The sequence below is a fragment of the Canis lupus genome, chromosome 25, assembly GCF_048164855.1.
Source record: "Canis lupus baileyi chromosome 25, mCanLup2.hap1, whole genome shotgun sequence".
NCBI classification, from domain to species: domain Eukaryota; kingdom Metazoa; phylum Chordata; class Mammalia; order Carnivora; family Canidae; genus Canis; species Canis lupus.
In genome coordinates this window covers 31,645,405-31,670,036 of record NC_132862.1, presented here as the reverse complement: position 1 = coordinate 31,670,036, position 24,632 = coordinate 31,645,405, and the positions used below count along the sequence as shown (strand labels likewise).

At 36.2% G+C, this 24,632-nt stretch overlaps 1 protein-coding gene across 3 annotated transcripts in view; it reads left to right on the top strand.

Annotated features, from left to right (window-relative positions):
* The first annotated feature begins 16,726 nt into the window (after positions 1 to 16,726).
* Positions 16,727 to 24,632, top strand: part of PTPRO (protein tyrosine phosphatase receptor type O) — a 239,564-nt gene continuing 231,658 nt past the window's right edge. For all 3 annotated transcript variants that reach the window (XM_072798871.1, XM_072798868.1, XM_072798870.1), the window contains exon 1: positions 16,727 to 17,495. In XM_072798871.1, coding sequence (XP_072654972.1) covers positions 17,421 to 17,495 — 75 coding nt within the window. In that variant the 5' untranslated portion in view covers positions 16,727 to 17,420. The remainder of the gene's footprint in view (positions 17,496 to 24,632) is intronic.

Here is a 24,632-nt window from a genome sequence, read left to right as displayed (position 1 = left end):
CTTACCATTTTTCACTTCTTTTATGAATTGCCTACTTATATCCATCTTCACTTTTCTTATTTGATTGCCTCTTCTCTTATTTTATTTGAAAAACTCTATATATTTTCATAATTAATGTATTGTTGTATGACCTACCTCAATGTCAATCACTTGCTATCCCAATCACTTGTTCTTTTGCCAGGGAACAACTATTCTGAATTTGTGTCTACTATTCCCTTGATTATGCTCATAATTTTATCAAATATACTCATATCTTTAAATAATACTAAAGTTTGTTTAGTTTTAGCTTCATATGAAATCACACTAGTGTACTTTTTAGCCACATGCATTTTCTATTCAAAATTTTATTGCTGAGATTCAGTAATGTTGCTATCATTCATTCATTTTCACCGCAGTACAACAAAATTAACATTTGGCATGAACATGCCTATCAATTTATTTATCTAAGATCTTGTTGGTAGACATTTGGTTTGTTAACAGGTTTTTAACTTTTACCAACAGGGTTGTGTTGAACATTTTTGTCCAATAACACTAATATGGGTATTTTCCAAGGTTAGTGGTTCTCAAGCTTTCTGATCTTAGGTTTCCTTAATATTCTGAAAATAATTGGAGATCTCAAAGAACTTTGGTCCATGTAGGCTATATCCATCAGCAGTTATCAAATTAGAAATTTAAACAGAGGAAAACTTAAAATATTCATTTGTTAATTCATTTAAAGGTAGTAAATATATTACATGTTAATGTCAATAACATGTTTAAAGAAAAATAACTATTTTTCAAAACAAAAAAATTGCTGAGAAGTGTGGCATTATTTCATATTATTGTATATCTCTTTAATGTTTGGCTTAACAGTAATTGCCTGTATTATTGTTACTGATTCTGCATTTGATCTGACGAAATATGTTGTTTTGGTTGCAATAAGTGAAGAAAATCCAGTCTTATACAGATGTATGCTTAGAAAAGGGAGAGATCTGTAATACCTTTCTCAGATAATTGTAAAATCTTTCTTTGATACCATACCAAAACTTGACAAGCCAAAGGTTTTTTAAAAGTTAGTCCTGGGGGCCCTGGTGGCACAGACCACTTAATGTACTACTTCTGATTTCAGTTCAGGTCATGATCTCAGAGTTGTGAGATATAGCCCTCAGCTGGGCTCCACACTCAGCGAGGAATCCGCTAATGTTTCTCTCTGCTCCTCCCTGTGCTCTCTCTCTCTAAAATAAGTAAATAAATACTTTTTAAAAAGTTAGTTGTAATATGGAACATGAAACTATAACTGGACTTTCATACTCTACTACACTAAAATACGTAGGCCCATCATATATTTTTTCATTAATCCTGATCCACATATGATTTTGTAATATTTTCATTGATCATTTAGAACATATCGGCTCATTAAAACATGCAGATCTTCCAGACATTGAATATATCTTCATATAACATCAAAAAGTTAATGTTTAATATCATCACTAATCTTACCAGAAGCCCTTTCAGTACTGAAAAGCTTTCTAGCTTACAGTGACAAATGCAAATTTCCACCATTTTGGGTGGGGGTAAAATTGGAAAAGCTTATTCTAATACTCTTTTATTTATACTTTTAATTGCAGTAACATCCCTGCTTCCTTCCCCATTTTGGTTATTTATGTCTTCCAAATACCTGTTTTTATGAGAGCCTGATTCTTGGCTTTCTATTCTGTTCCACTAGTCTATTTGTCTATACCTTTTTCAATAACATCTTCTTAATTCTTATAGCCTCATGGACATTTAAAATATAGGATAAGAAACTTCCTTTTTCTTCTTCCTCTCCTTTCTCTTATTTTTCTTCTCTTTTTTCTCCTTCTCTTCTTCTTCTCCTTCCTCCTCCTCCTTCATCTTACGTATTTTGTCTATTCTAAGTCCTATGATTCTCCATAAAAATGTAGAATAAACTTCTCAAGTTCTACAACAAAAACAACCAAAATGAAGACAAAAACAGAGATGACCCAAGAGAAATGAATATTTATGTCCACAAAAAGATTTATACAAGAATATTTAAGACTTTTTCATAAAGTCAAATGCTGAAAGTAACCTGAATGTTTATAAACAAGAGAATGAATAAACAAATCAAGATATATTCATTAAATAGAATTTAATACTAATAACTATAAAAATATGAACTATTGATACACAAACAAAACAGGTGAAATTCAAAAAATGATTTGGAACAAAAATAGTTGGATCAAAAAACCATATACTTTCTAATCCATTTATACTTTGGCAGAAATCAAAACAGTGATTGCTACTAGGAGAAAGGTGAGATTTTTTTTTTTTTTTTTTTTTTTAGAAAGGTGAGATTTTTAACTGCAAGTGAGCATAGGAGAAATTAGTAGGGTGTTGGAGACATATAATGAACAGAATGGTAGCTCATGAGTGTCAAAAATTACATCGTATCCTTAAAATCTGGCATTTTATTGTTTGTAAATTATTTATTAGCCCAAACTCAATCTACTTCTGTGTCATTTAATAGATCCAAATATCATAGAGAAAATGACAAATTATTTTGAACTTAATGACACAATCACAATTTGTGAGGCACATCTAAATTAGAGGGAAAGTCATATTATAAAAAATATACTATACAGAAGGCAGATAACTGAATATTGCATACGTTTTCAAACAAGCTATTTCTTATAACAACCCTTTTAAAACAAAATTTGGGCCTCAAGAATGATGCCTCATTTTTTATTTTCAATATTTTTGCCTTTATTCATTTTACTCATAGTCCACTTTACAAATGTTGGCTCTTTTATTAGTCTTCTCCAAAAAAAAATCAACTCGCATCTTGTTAAGCCATGCTATTTTAATATGACTTTTATACATCATTTGAATAACTTTTTAGTTTGTATTTGCTTGTTTATCTGTTACAGTCTGCTTTAACTTTCGTTGGTATCATTTTATTTCATGTTTGCTAACCTTTAAAGGTGCACATGTTGCCTATTGATTTTTTAATGTTTGTGAACACCAAAATTCAGACCAGCAAATTTTAAGACATTTGTTATTTTCTACAGATCAGTTAATAGATGCAACTTTCATGAACAATTTGTGGAAAGTCTTGCTTTGAATTATTGATCTCTTGGCATTTCTGAATATGTCTTATTCATTGAGTGTAAGTAGTGGCATTTGGAAATTTTTTTCTGGATTGATTTGCATTCTCTGCAGAAGAAATTTTCTATGTTAGTTATTTTTAAATTCCATTGCCTAGACTCATAAGGTTTCTGACTATTCACAGTTTGGGGGCTTTTTTCAGGGCCTGGCATGTGTTGAAGATTTTCTTTGCACATCTGTAAGTAGACAAATGTTCTTCATGTTCATATGGATCTTTACTTTTAGTTTATGTTCCAGTACCATTTTGTGACTCGGAAACAGGAGGTGGTTTCATGCTTTATGAAGAACTTTGAATGGTTTTTAGATAATTTATTTTTAATAAGTGAAAAATGCAGATTGTTTAGTCACTGTTGGTATGGGTATTTTGTAAAAATGGTAATTCAGTATCAACTCAATTTTGTTACTATTTTAAGGTTCAAAGGGACATGTGAGTAATGCAAAGGAACCACCTTTCACTGAATTATGGTCAATATGGTAACTAATTTTGTGAGACCCTGGAAGTCTAGAAATGATCTGGAATATAATTCTAAAATCTAGAATTCATCAGAATAAATCTTCTGCAGTTTTTTTTTAAGTTGACTTTACCTTATAGTTATCATAAAAAAATGACTTAAGTAACATTGAGATTTTTTATTTAAGCAAGTGAAAAATGAAAGGATTTTTTACATCAAAGAGAGGCCTATTTATTTATTTATTTGAGAGAGAGAAAGGGAGCAGGGGGAAAGACAGCAGGAAAGGGAGAGAGAGCCAACTCCCCGCTGAACACAGACCCCCACATGGGGCTCCATGCTGGGTGTGATCCCAGGACCTTGAGATCATGACCTGAGTCAAAATCAAGAGCCACCCAGGTGCCCCCAAGGGGAGGACCATTTATTTAGTTTAGGACCAGGAGCCTAACAGTAGTTCATATGGATCAGTGGAGACCTATGACGAGTGAGGTACTTCAAAAGTCAGTGAGATTCCCAAGACATTTTTTAGCTCTTCAAGGTCCTTGCCAAAGGACCCATGACTGCAATATTTAATTGGTTTCTCAAACCAAAAGTAATTTAAAGCACTTGACTTTATAAAATCTTTGGATGTACCAGTAGTGGGATTTTTCTACATCATTTTTTATAACAAAGTTTCTGAACATGAAATTTTGCTGATATTGCTGTCGTTGTAAAACAGAGGGGATGCATATATATTTGATTTTTGCATATCTATTTTCAACTCTCTAAAAATAACAATATTCACACTTGCTTTCTGCTAAAAATCCAAATGCAAGTTTTTCAAAACATAAGGGGTAGAAAAATGATTAAAAGTAACAATGTTTATAATCATAGGATATAGCCAAAAACCCTTCATACATTGTAGACACAGTGAATACCTATTGAATAAAGGAATAGATGAGTGAAACATTTTGCCTAATTAAGAATTAGGTAATCATAAAATATATACTAAGCCAAAGAAGGATAAAAATACTATTGGGAAAATGTTTAACAAAGCATATACACATTTATAAATTTTTATTTTGGTGCTTATTTCTATGTACATATTCAGGTTGCTCCATTTAGGTTATGATATTTACTTTATCCACTGCTTATACTATCACATAGCTATTGAAGAGAAGCTCTCCACAGACTTATGTACAGGAGGACAATTTGTGTTTATCTTGATGAAGGAGGACAAGGAGGATGTCCTCTTCATCTGTTTCTAGAGAGCCTACTGCTGCATTCTGCCAAGCCAGAAGATGAAAATCCGACATTTCAGTCCTTGGATTTCTTCTTTCTGTAATGTGCCATCCTCCTTGGTCATCTTAGATGTTTTCGAAGGTTTAAATACCATTTTATATACAGAAGAAGCTTAAATGTATTATCTCAATCCAGACCTAACCCCTCACTTGTAGAATGATTTGTTTAATTCCTATTCAAGATCTCTAATTAGATGTCTAATAAATACTCAAAATTAACAAGTCTAAAACTGAACTCCTAATCTTCCCTCAATACCCACACGACTGCAATCTTCTCTCTTCCAAAAATCTGGGTGTCATCCCAGATTCCCCTCTTTTTCTCCTTCTTTCTAATTCATATCTAATTCCTGAGCACATCTAGTTATCCTTGTGTACAAAAGCCTATGTACACTCAGGAATTCTTAGCATGTCTACTATATATTATTTCTTATCAGCATTGTCTAATAAACTGCCTAACTGGTCTTCTAACCGTGCTTTCATGAGTGTATTTTCAGCACAGATACTAAGTGTACATGTAAGTTAGATAACCCCACTCCACTGCACAAGCCTCTGAACTGGTTTCATATCCCTCACATTAAAATCCAAAGTCCTTAGACTGATCTTTATAGTTCTACGCAACCTTCCCCCAACATCTCCACACTCCTCTGCCAGTCATGTTCCCCTACATGTTACACTTCAAGCACACTGGCCTCCTTGCTAGTCCTTGAGCGCATCAGAAATATCAATACTTCAGGGTGTTTCAGAGCATGAAGGCAGAGCTTGATACATATTAAGTGCACAATAAATATTTGTCAAATAATTTAATGAATTATAATTTAAGACCCATGTTCATTTGTTTTATCAAAAGGACAGATTTTTAAATTGTTCATATAGTACCAGAAAGTAAGAATATGTTCAAAGATCAGTGGGTTCCTATGAAAATGACCCAGAAATGATGTCGAAGGGGCCCATATAATTGAAATTACAACATTCGGAACTTCAAAAGAAGTAACTATCATAATTAATGGTAAGATATTGAGTGGAAAAAATCTAGAAGCTCTTCAGATGTTTAGCTTTAGATATAACACAAAAAGCGTGCCCATGGGAAAAAAAAACTTATAAGTTAGACTTTATTAAAATAAAAACTGCTCTGTGAGACAGACTGTTAAGAGAATGAAAAGACAAGTCACAGACTGGGAGAGAATAATTGCAAAACACATATTTTACAAAGGACTTGTTACCAAAATATGCAAAGAATTCTTAAAACTCAACAATAAGAATGCAAATAACCCATTTTTAAAAGGGGCCAAAGATTTTTTTGTGTATATTTTTTTATTGGAGTTCAATTTGCCAACATACACTATAACACCCAGTGCTCATCCCGTCAAGTGCCTCCCTCAGTGCTCGTCACCCAGCCACCCCGTCCCCCTGCCCACCTCCCCTTCCAGTACCCCTTGTTTGTTTCCCAGAGTTAGGGGCAAAATATTTTAAAAGATACTTCAATAAAGAAGATATACAGATGGTTAATAAGTATATAAAAGGATAATCAACAACATCTATTATTAGAGAATTGCAAGTTAAAACAATGATACCACTACACACCAAGTACAATGGTCAAAATCCCAAAACTGACAACACGAAATGCTGGCAAGGATGTGGAGCAAAAGGAACTCTCTCATTGCTGGTGGGAACTTCAAATGGTACAACCACTTTTAACATACAATCCAGAAATCTTGCTCATAGATATTGATCCAATTGGGCTAAAATCTCATGGCCACACAAAGAATGTTTACACATGAATGTATAGAGCAGCTTTATTTGTAATTGACAAAGTCTAGAAGGAATCAAGATGCCTTTCAATAGTTAATGGATAATAAACAGTGGTGCATCTGCAGAATGGAGTATTATTCAGGGATAAAAAGAAATGAGTTATCAAACCACAAAATGACATGGAGGAAACTTACTAAAGTAAATGCACATTACTAAATGAAAACTTAGTAAATAAGTGCACATTACTAAATGAAAGAAGCCCAACTGAAAGGGCACATACTGTGTGATTCCAACTACATTACATTCTGGAAAAGGCAAAACTATAGAAATAGTTAAAGGATCACTGGTTGTGGGTTTGGGTAAAATGGGAAGAATGAAGACGTGGAGCACAGGGGAATTTTCAGGGCAGTGAAACTATTCTATACAATACTATAATAGAGGATACAAAATACACATTTGTCAAAACCCATAGAACTTTATAGCACCAAGAGTGAACTTCAATGAAAGCCATAGATTTTAGTTAATATTGAGATATCAGTATTGGTTTATTAATTGTAACAAATGTACCATGTTAATACTAGATGTTAACAATAGAGAGAGGAGATGGGGAGAGGGGTAGGATATATGGGATCTCTCTGTATTGTCTGCTCAACTTTTCTGGTAATCTAAAACTATTCTTAAAAAATAATTCATTGCTTAAAAATAGTCATATGCTCTTATGATATGACTGAGGAAACCTCAAGAGGCTATCAGATGTTGACCAAGAACTCATGGTTGGTTAATGAGAAACCTATGTCCAGAAACTTGGTATTTTGGTTTTATAGCCAGGTACCCTGGCAACCATACCAATGTTATTGGGGCAGGTATTTTTTATTTATTTATTTATTTATTTATTTATTTATTTATTTATTTATTTATTTATTGCCTAGCCAATGGCCAATTCATTATCTCTGCCCTTCTTTCTTCACCTTTGTTAGGAGAATTTTAAGTTTGATTAGCTGGTAGGGAAAGATCCCTTGATCTCAGGGAAGATGGGTCCTCTGCTAGCAGGTAGCAAACCTGATTGGTTGCAGTCCAAACCCTTTGGCTAGATGCTCACTTTCCCAGGCTCTTTTGAAACAAGGAGCCCATGTGACAAGTTCTGGCCAATAAAACATAAGGCAGTCAACTTCAGGCTTCTGGAAAAGATTTTCTTCCTGATGAAATAACAAAGCCTCATGCTCATGTAAAATAGCAATAGCCCTTTCAGAGGTGCCTTTGTACACAGTGAGAAGATATGCTGGAGATTTGGCAGCCAATTTTTACCCGGGAGATGACAAGCATGAAGTAAAAAAACTACTACATTAGTGTTAAGGTTGGGAAGAGCCTGAGTTTCTGATGATCAGCATTGAAACTTTGCATCTCCAGACTTCTTGTCAAATAAATAATAAATGTCCTGATAGTCTACCTTTTAAAAAATCTAGAACACAGAAATGCTAAGAAAGAATAGAGAAGGCGGCAAGAAGAAATGCCTTGTAGAGGACAATACTAGCTAATACAAAAAAAAAAAAAGAGAGAGAGAGAAATGACAGAATTTTTAAGCTCATCATATTGTAAACTCTAGTACAAAAATTCAGGCAAGGATCATCAATGAACACTGAAAATAATTGAACAGAAATTTATGAGAAATGGGATACAGTTTTGAAGTACCAACCTGCAAGTTGCCTACTAATTATGAAAGAAAAAATGTACAATGGAGAGATTTGCCAAGTGATTGTTCTTAGCAACACTAATAGTGATACAACCTGACACTTTGAGTCCCCTAATGTGATCCAATGTGAAGTATACAGCATCCATGAAGTATTTTTGCCAAATATGTTTAGCATCAGTCTATCTAACTTTTAGATATAACTTATAATCTACAGCAAACAAAGGGTATATTGAAATAAATTGACTCCATGTGGAAACAAATAAATCTAGAATATGAAACAAACTATATGGCAATTGGCTTAGAACTGGGGGGGGGTGGGGGACTTTAACCAAGCAAGTGGATTCCAGAAGTATGAAGTAGAAACTAGAGAATTTCTCTTGGTGCCAACATGTGGCCAGAGCATGTCTATGGTACAGCTTTTAGGTGAATAGCATGTTAAGAGTTTAGAGAAGGTTTGAGCTTGTCCTACCTTCAAATTTTTTTTTCTGTACTCACTTGCTTCCTTTCCTAGAGTTCAGCAACTACCATTTTAATTAGATTTTTACTAGAAGATATAATCCCTTGATCTTTTCTGTTTCCCAATCCACCTCACTAAAAAAAATGTACTCAGACCAGTTTTCCTAAAGGATCCACCTCTGATCATGTCACTCCTGTTTCAAACACTTCAATAGCCCCATTAAGATTCCTTAACCTGGCTTTGGATGATCTCCTGGTCTAAATACACCTTTCCAATTTTTAGATCATGGCCCAGAGTGGAATTTATAACTATCCAACTATCCTAGAAGTATTTGGAAGCTGTGTGCTCTCTCTCTGCTTTTTTTTTTTTTTTTTTTTTTCCCAGATGCCCAAGGATCAAGAGTCCTTCCATCTTAGGTTCCTCTATTCTCTAGGTCTTTAGAGTACTCTAAGGATGAGAAAAAGAAAGTGAAGGTAGTACATGGAAGTTGTTATGGACCAGGCCTGAAGGTATATGCCTCTGCCACATTTCATGGACCATGACTTAGACTTAACACTTGACCATAAGGGAAACTAGGAAATGAAAGTCTGCCCTATCCTCCCAGGAAGAAAGGATAGACATGGGTACTGGTAAGCAAAGGACTTGCTGCCTGTCAATCTTATCACCTCAGTTCCCCAAACTGTACTCATATTTCAAGGAATACCCAGGCTCTTCAGCTTCGTGGATTGTTTCCTGTGTAAATTATCTCTCCCTTCCTTGAATGCATTTAACATTTGTCTCTATTTTTTGCTTCTATTTACTACATTTTATCCCGTTTGTAGTTCTTTTAGTATACCACCTTTCCTACAAGATCGTAAGCTCCTGCAAGTCGATAGCTGTATCTTAGCTGTGCCCAACATGGCAAGAGTTGAAAAATATATGCTTGCTGAGTGACTTAATGAATAATCCATATAAACCTCTCAGCTGAAAGGAGACAAAAGGAAGGATAATTAAGCAATTTTATAAGCTTGATTCTGTGTTTTTATCATGAGATAATCTGGAAAAGCCAATCACATATCAGAATTTGTCCTAAATTACTGCTATTGTTAATCATTTAGAAATGCTTTGAAAAATGTTGATGCTTACATATATAAACACAAAGTAATATTGTCTTTTTTAAAAAATATTTTTTTATAGGACAGAATGCTTTGACCATACTTAATTCTTGCCTGGGATATTTTTTACTTGCTTTTTTATAGTTAAAAAACTGTAAAATTTGTCCCTTTTAGGATACATTTTGATGGGTTTTGACAAATACATAAGTCATGTGACTGCCAACAAACTCAAATTTTAGAACATTTTCATTCCCCAAAGTTCCCTTGTGTTCTTTTTCAGTCAACCCTACCATCCTCTCTAGCTCTTAGAGACCTTGATCATTTTTCCTCCTAATGGTTGTGCCAGTTCTATAATGACAAATAAAGGACATCATGCAGTGTGTGGCTTTTTAAGTCTTTTTTGCACTTAGCATAATACATTTGAGATTCATTCATGTTGCATCACTTATCAGTGGTTCATTCATTTTTATTCCTGAGTAATATTTTATTAGATATATAGACCATGATTTGTCTATCCATTCAAACGTTTAAGGATTGCCTGAATTTGAGTCAAATTGTTATCCTAATAAAAATTATTTGTTCTTTTATGTTCCTCTCTTTGATCACTCGCCAATCACCAATCATAGTTGCCACACAAGGTTTTCTAGGGAAATTTATGTGTGAATGTGTTGTTACCTTGCTGCCCGCTATTTGTCATTTCCTTAAAAAAAGGCGGGGGTGAGCCTGGAATAGTTTCCCATTTTGAACGATGAAACCAAAACATTAATAAAAATATTTCACATTTTAATTTTTGATAGTATAATTATCATTGGCAATTATACTACTTTATCCATTAAACCAATAGTTCCTGAGTACCTACTTTATTCCTGGAACTGACTTAAGTGCTCTGAAGAAAATGGTAAGTAAATACTTGACATAATTCCTGTGCTTATAAAGTTTACAGTCTAATGAAGGATATATTCATTAAATAAATGACCATAAAAATTAAAATAGAATACCAGTAATAAAAATACTAGATGGGCTATGACACTTTAAACTGTGGGATAGGGCTTAGGAAGTGAAGTTTAAATGGAGATCAGATTAAAAAGAGGAGAACGTTCCAGAAACAGAGAACAGACAAATGTCTCCATGTCTGGAGGGAACGTGGTATGTATGAATTTTAGAAGTTCAAAGACCAAAGGAAATGAAGATGTGACAAGAGACTTGAGATGCAGATAGGGACAGATGGCCTTGTGGGCCAGGCTGAGGAATTTATCACTATCCTAGAAGTATTTGAAAGTCATTGGTTGGATTTATGTAAGAGAGTCAGAGTGATCAGATTTAAGTTTTGAGAACTAAATATCTCCAACTGGCTACAGATGGAGATATTTTTCCGTTATGTATCAAGGTGAAGTAGATGGAGCCCCAGAGACCAAAGGTAGGTTCTTGCAATTAATGAAATATTGTAACAATTCAGGCAAGAAATAATGGCAATTTGAATTGGGATGAAGATGGTTGGATAGAGAAAAGTGAATTGACATAAGAAATATTTCAGAAGTAAAATGACAAGAAGCTGAATCAAACTGGATATGGTGCTTTTGGAGAAGAGAGAGAAGCATCAAGGGTAACTCAGTTTCTGACTTGTGTGGATGGTTTGATGTTCGTATCATCTACGAAGATAGAAAATTTTGAGGTAATTGTATGAGTTGAGTTTCAGACTTTTTAAGTTTGGGGTGTTATAAACATTCAAAAGGAGTTCGAAACATAAAGTTAGCTGTGTGGGTCTGCATGAGTCAAAAGAGTGTTCTATGGGATCCTGTGGCTCATCTGTATAGGTGAGGATTGAAGACATGGCTATAGATTAGATTAGCTAGTGCAAGTATATCTTCTGTAAGGTAGAAAGTGAAGCCAAAGCGTCTGTAGGGCAGAGGGTTAGATGATTGAGCTGAGTATAAAGGGCTAGAAATGACTGTTGTTTGTGTAAGATAGTGAGTTAACAGAATGGCCATAGGTTTGACATATATTGATCCCTGATTGGATTTCATGAAAAACATCCTATCTATCTATCTATCTATCTATCTATCTATCTATCTATCATCTATCTATCTATCTATCTATCTATCTTCAATGCTTACCCTTATAATTTCTCGTTATTATCAGATTGCCAAACAAAACAGAATCTGTACATTCAATCCCCTCTCCCAAATTTTTCCTTTTGCAATGTTCATTCAAGCGTACCTAGAAATGCACAGCTTCACAATTATACTTTTTTTGTGTGCCCCCTTATGAGGAGGATATTCTTCCTCTGGATATTGGAAGTTTCCCCACCACATTTATGCCTTCTTCAGAATTTTTCCTCTAGACCCTTCTGCCAAGACAGATAATGATACCAATCCATAAGTGGCTTCTCCTACCCTTCTTTGAACTGTATAAACTTTACCCTTTCTCTTACATTTAGATTTGAGAATATTATTACAGTTGTATTTTTTTGTAGAAAAATTGATTTGGTGTGATTGATTTAAAGTATAATTGTCAAAGCAATATTATTATGCCTCTTGGTAAAATCCCTAGCAGTCAAGGCAGTGCATTTTCAAAATGTGTGATTAATGTTTTCATAGTTTCTACACAACACCTGAAGTCACTATGACCAAATCTTCCATAATTACATATTTGCAACCAAGTGACACATATGTAGACAGTATGTGTGATACATAGTTCACAGTCAATGTTGCATTACATCTTTTATTGGAAGGGAAGTAAAGAATGAAAGGAAGAAAATATCAGTAGACACCATTTCCACTTAACAAATAATGTAACTTGCTTTATCTGTAAAATATATTCAGGTTTTAGCCATGCTTTTTTGCCAAGCTAAAATGAATCCTCCCATGAAGGATCTTAATGCTTTAAATTATTACTAGTAAGGAAACCCACTTATAAAGTAAGTTTAGGTGAACAGATTATAACATCTGGGATGCTCAGAAAACAAATATTATAAAAGTTTATTAGCCAGTGCATCACATGTAAACAAAATATAGGATAAAAATCCCTAACTTATGGTTGCTTAATATATTCTACTTTTTTAAAATTTGAGGGCAATTAAAGGAAATGTTAACAACACACAATAATCCTAGAATATAATTGAAAGAAATGATGGTATCTAAAAATGACAATCTGCCTTCTTAATTTAAGATCCTTCATTCTATAGCTTGCAGTTTGTGTCAAATGATAAATATCTGCTCATGTTTCTATATAAGTTTTCTTATTTCTTTGAGCAGATGATCTTGTGTCATAAAGCCTAACCCCTGTAACACAGTATTTTTATTTGATTTTTCTTAAAACCATGTAAGAATCAAGTAAAAGAAAAATCCCCAAATAGGTCCTATTGAAGAAGGAAAAAAGGCAGTGAGAAAAAAATTCTCCATGTAGAAGCAAAAATGACCTTCTGTGGTGAGTTTCACTGTTTTTCAAGTGTGTCAAGAGTAATAAGTCTTGGCAGTTGGAACATGCTATTCACCTGAGGGCTGTCAATCATTCTCACTTTGAAAGACAGAATTTATGAATTGTCAACATACCTTTTACGTGAGAAACCAGTGCTCATCAGGAGAAAAACTAAAATAAACGCTCAAATATGTTGAAAATCAGAATGTTGCCTGGTTACCTGATCTTAAGAACACCTTACACATCATCTCCAGTCTACATGTTATAACAATGGTTATATGTGTGGTAAGACAAACCACATGGCTATTACTGTGCTTTTCAAGCAGAATATAGTCTGGAGATCAATGGCTTGAGTTTTTTTTTCTCCTGGATTCTATATAAAGTAAACTATTTGTCATCGAACAACTCCCATAAATACAACTCTAATACCAAAACTGCTGACAGCCTTGTAGGAGATTTCAGGAGTGGAGGCCAGGACTGAACACACTGAACTGCATTAGAGTTGGTCCCTGGAGAGCAGAATTGAACTTCATTGGCAAGAGTACTGTAAGAGTTCCATTTGACTCCTCATTAAACCTCTCATAGGGATTACAGCTCTTTCTCTGTGGCCACTACTGCTTCTCTTTCTATAGAAGAGATAGATGTGAACACACAGGCATTGGCACGTTTTCACATTGTTAGGAAAAGATTGACTTTCTTAACAAAAACGAAGCCTCTTACAGAAATTTAAAAAGATCTTCCAGTCTCTTGTTCATTAACGACTTCATTATTACTTCCAAAGGCAGTAGAGAGCTTTATTTCAATTTGTGCGGATTCATCTTTTAACACCTGCCTTAGAGTACAGAAGAGAGTCTGTCTTGTCCATTTATCTTTTCTCCAGGAAAAGTAACACCAGGGGTAAAATAGTTGGTGATAACGATCTCTGTCTTCTTTACCTAACAGTATGCTTGTGATAATGAAATCAGAGCATTTTGAAACAATTGGTGAAACACACATGGCTATTTGCACTATATGTTGCCCATGACTATTCTTGCTGATTTGGAGTCTTGAAAGTAGCATAGTAAGATTTACCATACATTGCACTGGAAAATTAGTCAAAAGTTAAAAGAAACAAGGGCATGCTCTGTGGATTGAAAACCCCACACTGCTGATGATCTAGCACTTACATTCTTTTTGGGAACCTCTCCTAGGAAGATTCCCAAGACTGTTACTGTTTTAAGTGCAATAAAAACAAATGAAACTTGTTTTTCAGCAACAGCTAAGTAAAATACTTTTCTCTGGAGAGAAAATCTTCTGTGGTTGTGAAATAATACTGTCGGTCTTCAGGACATTTAATCACTATGTTACTTAATGGAATATTAATAATGCTAATTACAAATACTTTAATGGGGAATGTTTTACCACTTACTTTTCACTGTTATTGTTCTCCAGAAGTCTATGCATGTATGATGGCATTAAGGGAGAAGCACATTGTGGTACACGTGATCATTTAAAAACAGAAAGACAATATAGCAAGTATGATTATATAAAACTTTACATCACTATGAAAGTTCTTTTGACATTTACCAGTAGAATTTCCTTCTACTGCCCTACATACATCAGCTAAGCCTGTATCTATTTCTCTACACACAAACTCACAGGCATGTACACATAAACATAAATATCTTTATATCTACAAAAAACTACACCATGGACACTTTAAAATCAAACTCAGTTCAGAAGAGGAGTTGTTAGCAACTTGTGATTATGTTTTTGCCACTGATTTAAACATATCTTTAGTTCTAGATGTTCAGTTACTTTAATGCCACTTTCAAGAGTGTGTGGGAATAAAACGTTGCTTTCAGGAGCTTCAAACTAAACGGTAAATATATCAAAACAAAGCCCCTGTAAGTATAGTTCCAAGGATAAAATTTTCAGAGAGCTTATGAGTCTGGCCCAGAGGGAGGGAGAAGCAGCTAATATTTTCCCAAGAGAAAGAAAGGTCCAGGCCAACAAAGAGAGGGTATAAAAGCACCAAAGTGAATACATAAGGGGGAAGAGCAAAACAGCTAAAGATGCTTCTAAAGGAAGACACCAGAGAGTGTTTTCACATAAATTCAGACCATTATTCTATATTTCTGTTTATGAGCATTTAGTACACATACACATATAAATATATTCAATCTAAACCTTTCTCAGACACACATATGCATACCAACCAAGTGATTTGTGTTTGGCCATTAGTTATCTAGCAAAAGGTCAAGTAAACATAGCCCTGGATCCTTTCTCATGCCATTATTCCCTATCTGTGGATCTGAGGCAAACTCCTACATTCATAACCAAGGTCACCTTGCCTGTCTCTTGGTGCCCAAGCATGTCTCAAAGACAAATAGGAAGTTCCATTATGAGCAAGGCAGAGCAAGGGTCATTTACATGATAATAAGGAGTGATTTATATTTGAATAGAGTATTCTATAGTTCATTTTGACAGACATCTTTCAAAAACTACACATAAAAACCAAAGGCACATAAATAGTTTGAAAATACACAGCGTGGAAGTAGTTGCCTGAGCTTCTTAAAAGTCACAGATTAGTTACTCATGAATAATTCACACCCCTTAAAAAGTTTACAAGTGAAGGGGGTCAAAGTTACAAATTTTCAGTTACAAACTAAATAAGTCATGGGAATGTAATGTACAGGAAGGTGACTGTGGTTAATACTGCACATCTGAAAGGGTCTAAAAGAGTAGATCTTAGTTCTCATCACAAGAAAAAACCTTGTAACTATGTGTAATGATGGATGTCAACTAGATTTGTTTTGGTGATCATTTCACAATACATACAAATACTGAATCACGTTATACACCTGAAAGTAATATAACTAATATACTGCTATATGACAATTGTATCTCAATAAAAAAAATAATTCAGGAAGGTCCTATTTATTCCCCTCACTTTCTCCAAAGGTAATGTATATATAACTATATTATATAGCTATAGTATGTATCAAAACCAAGAAACTAATATTGGTACAGTTCACAGATCTCATTCAAATTTCACCAGTTTTACAGACACTTGTATGTGTGTGCGCTGGCCCACAAGAACGCTTTTGTGATTCCATGCAGTTTTATCATCCAGGCAGATTTGAGTAACCACCACCACAACCAAGGTATGGAACTGTTTCATCACCACAAAGATTCCTAACATTAGCACTTTTTAATTACACGCTTCGCCCCCTCCCGCACTTCCTACCCATTGCTGGTGAGAATAAAACGGTACAACCACCCTGGAAAGGCTCAACAATTTCTTTAATAATTACACATTTTAAAAAGTGTATGTTTATAAATGTGTGTAATGTACTGTGATCCTCCTCCTCCCTGACTTCTACATTCCACTGCAGGCATCCGGACAGACTTTGGTATCCAAAGACAGCCCTTGAAATGCATACGAACTGATTTCAAATGGAAAGTGTATATCGTGGTACTATTTCCTCCTGGGTAGGAGTAGGCTGGAGAGACTGGAATCCTCCCCACCAAACACATGTGCCTGCACCACGCGCTCCATCACTACAATCACAACCACCACTTCCCTCCAAGTGTTTCTGGACTTTTACAACCGCAAGTGAGAGCAGATGTAGGAAGATTGAGAGGAGACTGGGATTCAGTCCCCAAGTTGCTCAAGGGAAACCCCCCCGCACAACTCCTGAGTCCCAGAGACTGTGGCAAGGGCTGGGGCGGAGCCTGGAGAGGGGGCTATCCAGGGGAAGAGGCGGCAGCAAACCCTGGTGGGAGGGCTGGAGGCTGCTGTCACTAGAGGAGTCCGCAGCGCAGAGCGCGGGTCCGGTGCTGCGGGAGCACCGCGGCGGGCCCGGCGCACGGCCCCGCGGACCCCGCATCTCGGCGGGCAGAGCCTCGCCCACCCCGATCCCCTCCCTCTCCAGCCCGAGCTGCGGAGGAACAGCAGCGCCTGGCACGTCTCTGGAGGACCCCGGGCGCAGAAGAGGAAAGAGAGCAGGCGCCAGGGGGACTGGAACGGCAGCATGCGCCCGCCGGGAGCAGCCTCGGCGCCCACGGTCTGAGGCTGCAGCCTCAGTTCGCCATTGTGAGCTGCGCCGGGGGAGCTCGCACGCGCCTCGGTCCCCCCGGGGCCGCGTCCGCACCGCGATGGGGCACCTGCCCACGAGAACGCGCGGCGGCCGCCGCCTCCTGCCTCTGCTCTGGCTCTTTGTGCTGCTCAAGGTAGGGGAGCCCCCCGCCCTGCTCGCGCCCCAGCGGTCCCGCCCGCGTCCGCGCTCTGCCGGGGGAGGGCGCGCCCCGGGGCGCGAGGGCCCGGCCGCGGGGAGCGCCGGCTGTGCAGCCTGGGCGCGAGCTTTGTTGTCCTTGCATGTGCGTGCTCCGGGCGTTTTTGAGGGATGGGGTGGAAGAACGGGGAAGTTTGCTCTCTCCAGCTTTCCACCTTTGTGCTCTTTTACCACAGCTGGTATCCACATCAAAGGTGGGCTTGTTAGATAGTGTTTCCCTAGGCGGAATGAGGTCACTTTTCCTTCTGGTCACTACTGCACCCCAATGCTGCTTAACCTTACCTCTCTCTCCCCAGTGGTGTGTGTGCGGCTGCTTTGTCTTAATTTACTTTCTGCAGGAATTAGACACCTGGGGCTGAGCTCCCAGTTTGCAAAAAAAAAAAAAAAAAAGACTGCCAGGGTGGGTCGTGAGCATGGGTTTCTTTGAATAAGGAGCGTGAGCTTGAACCTGGAGAGGACCCTTCTCCCCAAGTCTTCATCTTCAACCTGATAATTCCCTTTGCAAAGTCGTTAGACTTTCCCCCACCTTATCTACAAAGGCTGGTACCTCTAAATTTAAATGACAGAAAAATCTGTAAAATTAACTTTTTTTGAGTTCTCTTTGGATCATGGTGCTTTAGGCTGTTATTTTGAGAAAAGTGAAAGGGAAGGGAGCTGCTTTAAAAAAAATCCTAGTTTGACAACGGTACGGCACATAAAATCTTTAAAATAAATTTCAGCTAGATGTTTGGTTGGAAAGTAGTGTGAAGTTGTGAGATCATTGTCTACCACTTGTGTCTTCAGTGTGTCTAGTTTTGTCATACTCCTTCCTCTCCTGGCAAAGTAGAGTGTCGACAGGTGCCTGGGAGCTATCCTTTCAGCACCACCGTGATAGCTACCTTAGAAATAGATGAATCACTAATGGATGCGAATGTTTCCTTACCAAAGAGTCGCTTTCTGCTTACATGCACCATTAATTATGAATGCTTGACAAGGAGATAGTGGAACGGGACCAATGGGTTGAGAACAAGATCAATTTTAAATATTCCATATTTTTATTTATCTTAATGGAAAACAGGAAAATGGTTGCAAGGAAAAAGAGCAACTGAATGCATAAATAAAATTCTATATTACACTTAATATGTTTTTACATTTTTTTCTTAAGTTGTAAATAATAATTTTATTTAAAATCTGGTAAATAATAAGCTTGGCCCTGTGTTTTCATTATAGGAGATTGCTCTTTTATTTTTTAAAAATTTTTGAAGATTTTATTTATTTATTCATGAGAGACACACACACACAGAGAGAAAGAGAGAGAGAGAGAGAGAGAGAGAGAGGCAGAGACACAGGCAGAGGGAGAAGCAGGGAGCCTGATATGGGACTCGATCCCCGGTCTCCAGGATCACGCCCTGGGCTGAAGGCGGAGCTAAACCTCTGATCCACCCGGGCTGCCCGAGATTGCTCTTTTAGCACACACCACAATTATATTACTTATTGAAGCTTTCTATTAATTTTTTTATTTGTTAAATTCTGTCATAACTATTATGTCTATGCAATACTTGTCATGAATCCAAAGTGGGGAACTGCATCACCACACATTTTTCTAAGTAGCAGTTCAGATTTAACATGCATGATATCTGATCCAAACCCAACCTCTAGCACAAACGCAGGTTTTTATATGAATTCTTAATAATGAAAGACAAATTCAGAAATGGTCAAATTATGAATTTGACAGTGGAGATAGAGTGCTGCAATTAAAATGCAATAACTGTGGCAAAACTTTTAACCAAAACTGGATATAGATGTGAGAAATTGCAATCTGTATTGGCAAAATGGTATTTTCAAGACTGTAATAGAGATTCACCCTGTTCCACCACAATAGGTGCATTTTTGCACATTTGCAGATTGGTGTCAATTATGGTTAACTGCATCACATAGTAAATACATGACAAAGCTTGCCATTTAAATAAATATTGTAATGGACAACTAATTTTGTAGAGTAAGTCTTTACCCTTTATTTTATGTAAATGCAGTGTTCGTGTCACCAGGATATAAACTATATCACAGGAAAAAATTATATGTATATATACTTAATACCCATGCGCCAGTCTTCCAGGTATTTCACATATGCTATTTCATTAATTTTATTTTGTTACCATTGACAAGGGATGTTCAAAGTGTCAAATTAAGCACAAGGGATAATGCATTTACATTTAGAAATAGTATATTACATGATAAATTGGGTACATTGTATAATCTCTTTATAATTTGGAAATACGTTTGCATTCAATGTATTGAATAGGTATCAGTAAAGTAGACCTAAAAACAATTCCATTATTAAATAGCACATTGTTGATTGGTTCTCAGTGATAAGATCTCTGTGCTGAGTCAGAAACAAACCATTTATCCAACCTCCCCAAAATCTCTGTAGCTCTCATTATGTCAACAAAACTTTCACTGCTCCATATGAAATATCTCCCATATAAAAATGAAAATTCCTAAGGGCCATACAGTTAGATAAACCAACATGGGAGGCTTGATTTATAGTTTTATCTTTTCCACAAATCAGGAGCAAGCAGCTGGGTAAAAGTGATAGGAAAGTCTGAAAAACTGAATCTGTGTAATTGGCTATAATCAATTTCATTGAGATAGCCTAAATGTGCCTGGCCATGGAAGTCTTTATGTATCATTCCCTATGCATAGCTAAGTGACAGCAACATTGGATCAAGCATCTCAGATTGTCTAAATCATCCACTGTATGTTATGAGGCTAATATCTTCATAATTGATCCTGCATAAGCACAATGTTGATTATGAAATTTTAAAATTTCATATCAATATTGATGGCATATATAAAAAGAGAAAACAAAAGTAGAACTCTATTATCAAGTAGACTGGGAGCCTACTAATCTGAAAGTTTTCTACTCACATATGAATGTGAATGAAGTAATTATCTGATGAGCCTCCCTCTTGTGCATCTTTCCATCCTTCCCAATGAAAACATGTAATTTCTCTCACTTGGCCTATCTTTAATAAACCTCTTCCTGAAAATCGCTTCCTGTCTCAGTTCACTTGATATCAGTATTTTGTCAACTAAGATGCAAATTGTAGAATATGACATCATAGGAATTTAAATTCTGCCTTCCCTGAAATGGTGCTCATTAGTAGTCAAGTGGAATGTTTCACTAAACTCATAGGCTTGGCATGAATCCTTCTTTCTTTCCTTAACCTCCTCTCTATATTTTCTTCTGGGTCTGCTCTTACCTGATATGTAATGAAAGAACATTAAATTTGAAAGAGGCCTTAATTATATTATCTGAAAAGAAGTTTGTGTTTAGTTTTATAAAGCATGAGTGTTATGATGTTGGCCATAGTACTCCTATTTAGGAGAAATATCCACTCTCCAAGGTCTGTATGCTTTTCTCCACTTCCCTGTCTCTCTCTCTGTCTTTCCCTCTCTCCTTCTCCCTCACCCCCTCTCGTTCACACTTGTGTGTGCACATGCACACCAGCACACACAGAAGTTTCACTTCTTTGTGGAGGTTTCATTCACAGTCTATATTATACAATATTGGCCAATGAACCATAACCTTTTCATCTTTCTGAAGCAGCCTAAACCACTCCCTTAGCAATGAAGTTTGCTGTCATTAACTCCTCTGTCAACTGAATCCTTTGATAAATGTTGTTTCAACCTTTAATTTTTATCTTATTTTATTTTCTTTTGTTGCCAACCTTTTAGAGAAACCCTTTCACATATGACATCCCCAGCAAGCTGAAGAAGGTTCACTGGGCTGGGCTCCTACTGAGGATTGGCTAATAGTCCTTCCCACTATACTCATGTTTACTTTTATTCTTTGTTGTGTGAGAGATTGTTTTTATATCAAAGAATAAAAAATTCACACCATACTTCTGCCTCATTTTGGTCCACAAGAAAATACACATCTATATGCATAAGTAATTTAAAATGACGTCAGGGTGGTACTTTATTTTTAAATGTAGCATTTTTAAATGTAGCACTGTTTCTAGCATCTAAATAACCAACCTAAAGGTGTTTTAACTTATAAGCACATTGACTCCTGAGCTTTATGAATATACTTCCAGCTTGAGTCTTGGGAATTTGCAAAGGACCTTTGGTGTTGGTTACAGTTGTGTACTTATTCAAACCATTGTGATTGCTAGCAGTGTAGTTCAGTAGAAGGTTTAACAGGGATGACCACAAATATTTATTTCCAATTTTCTTCTTAATACCTTCTGGTACACAGTTCCAGTGCTGTTGCATTTCCAGAAGCATAGTCCCTATTGCAATGATGAGCTTTACTAAAAAGCACCTGGTATGCTCATTTTATTACTCCAAATAAATGTATTTTTAAAATAAAGGAAAATATATTATAATTTTTGTATTATATATTTATATAATTATATATATTTATTACATAATTTTTGTCTTCCACTGTGCATAGTATGTTAAATTAGGCAAATAATAGAAGCTTCATAAACAATTAAAATTTGCAGCATTATATAGTTTCTGACTGAGAAGTGGTATTTAACACCACTTAAATGGTTCACAAGTAAAGTGAACACGTTTTTAAGGAAAACATTATAAAATTATCATTATGTGAATTAAATCATAATTACAATGCAGTCATTACACTTAAAAATAACAAAGTGCTATCAATTCCTTATATAAAGAACTTATTAAAATCATAAATCAAAATACCAGTGTGTTATTTTTCTTCCAAAAATGTAGCACTCTTGGTTGCTGGTTTATTCACCAGTGTTACCTCAGCCGCTATATCATCAATGAAAAAACAGAGTTGAAATAATAGGGGAATTGCTTTCATTACCTCTATATGTGACCTACAACTTCACCCAATGCCCAGCTATGCAGATCATGTTCTTGCTTTCTCTTCCATATCATCATTCTTCTGGGACCACCAGAACTACAACTGACAAAGATTTTTGCATGCTTCTAATAGAATCTCCCTCTAATTTTTGCCATAACTTGACCCTTGAGGAGGCCTTTTCTGTTCCCTAGTCTTGGTTCTATCCATAGTAGTGTTTAATCTAGGAGCATAAGTCAAAGCCTTAAAGAACTCCTCTTTTTTTTTAAGATTTTATTTATTTATTCATGAGAGAAACAGAAAGAGAGAGAGAGAGAGAGGCAGAGACACAGGCAGAGGGATAATCAGGCAATCAGGCTCCATGCAGGGAGCGCGAGTGGGACTCCATCCTGGGTCTCCAGGATCATGCCCTGGGCTGAAGGTGGCGCTAAACTGCTGACCACCTGGGCTGCCCTTAAAGAACTCTTCTATGATGGCCTCAAATACCCATTGGTATCAGCTCTTTCTGCTGAAATAAATATGTGAGAGAGTTCTTTGTGCTTGTGCCCTTGGTTTGAGGAGCCAAAACAAAGTTAATATGGCACAAGTAGAATGAACAAGAAGGTGAATGGGGTAGGATGAACCTAACAGCAGAATACAGAGACTCATCCTCCTCTCTCCTGCTGCTCCAACAGGTTCAATACTGTTTCTACCAACTATTCAGAACAATATGTAAATAACTTTATTAAGTACTTCTGGTGTAATCTACAATCACTAATTACTCCTAATTAGTAACTTAGTCCTTTCACAAGCTTGTCCTAGATCTCTAGAGTGCTGATCATTAGTTGTTTTTTCCCTTCTGAACATGGCGCTTTCAAATTTATTTCTATAAGTACAACTGTATTTTATCCCAGTGTCAGAAAATCATTCTCAACTCTTTCATTTAGAATCTAATTCTCCAGTAAAAGGTATCTGCTTTCCTAGACATTTCAGTTACCTAAAAGACCAACTCCTTTTACTTCTGAATATATTAAAACCACCTAACAAACAGAGGGTATTTGAAACAAGGTTGTGGTGGTTTCTTGATAAGAAAGGTTTCTCCTGGGATGCCTGGGTGGCTTATAGTTGAGCATCTGCCTTTAGCTCAGGGCATGATGGATCCTGGGATCGAGTTCCGAATTGTGCTCCCCACAAGGAACCTGCTTCTCCCTCTGCCTATGTCTCTGCCTCTCTCTGTGTGTCTCTGGAGAATAAATGAGTAAAATCTTAAAAAAAAAAAAAAAAGAAAAGTTTGTTCTTACCTTTTTGTCAGGAAATTGAGATGAAAGAGGAAAAAATGATACAAGCTTAGGAAAATGCTTCAGAAACAGAGTTGGAAATAGGACTCTGAGTTTCAGGATTGTCTTACAAATTATAAATATGCATAGTAATTTCTGTAACAAAATGAATATAGGGAAAATTAGGGAATCAAATGAAAAGGTTTGATGAAAACAAATGTATTGCCATCCTTCTATTTATATGCAAATAAATGTATTTCCTTATTGAGTACTCTTCCTTTATTTGGTTTCTCACTCTTCCTGAATAGGAATGCTGTGCAACTCATTTTTTTAACAAAACTGGTCCTATCATAAAGTGAATTAAAACCAAATGAACCTGGTAATTTTTGTACCCTTACTAGCAAATAAAAAGAATTTCTCTACAATGTGAGGGTCCAAAATCAGAATTGTATTTTGTAATACTAATGTATACGTGATTTAAATGATGAATCTGTGCCTTTTTCTGAAGCCCCTCATTTAACTTTTTTTCAGATAAATGAGACTTCGTTTTGTTTTTCTCTTTCTGCCTGCCTATTTTTTTATAATAGATTATTTATGTGTGAGAAATTATCATGGGTCTACCAGGCCCTTAATTCTGTTCCTTCATTATGGCCCTTCCAGTGACCAAGTGAAATGCAGAGAAAATTCTGTCCCTTGTTCCCTTTGCCCTTAACCTGTGTCAGAGGCCATCTATAGTCTTGTGTCCTAATCTAGATTGTGATTCCCTCTTGGGTCCTCCCACAGGAGTTTGTGATTGGCATGTACAAAACCTGATGTTAGAGAATTCATAGAATCGGCAGTGCCCTTTGTATATCTGGTCAGATCTGAGATCTGGTTTCTAACTCCTTTTCTGTTATTTTCCGAAACAGGTTTTCTATTTTGAAACTCTAGCATTACTACCTTTTGGTTCTGGATTTAACTTCTGGTTAATCCCTCCCTAGTGTTTAGTTTCCTTGAAAGA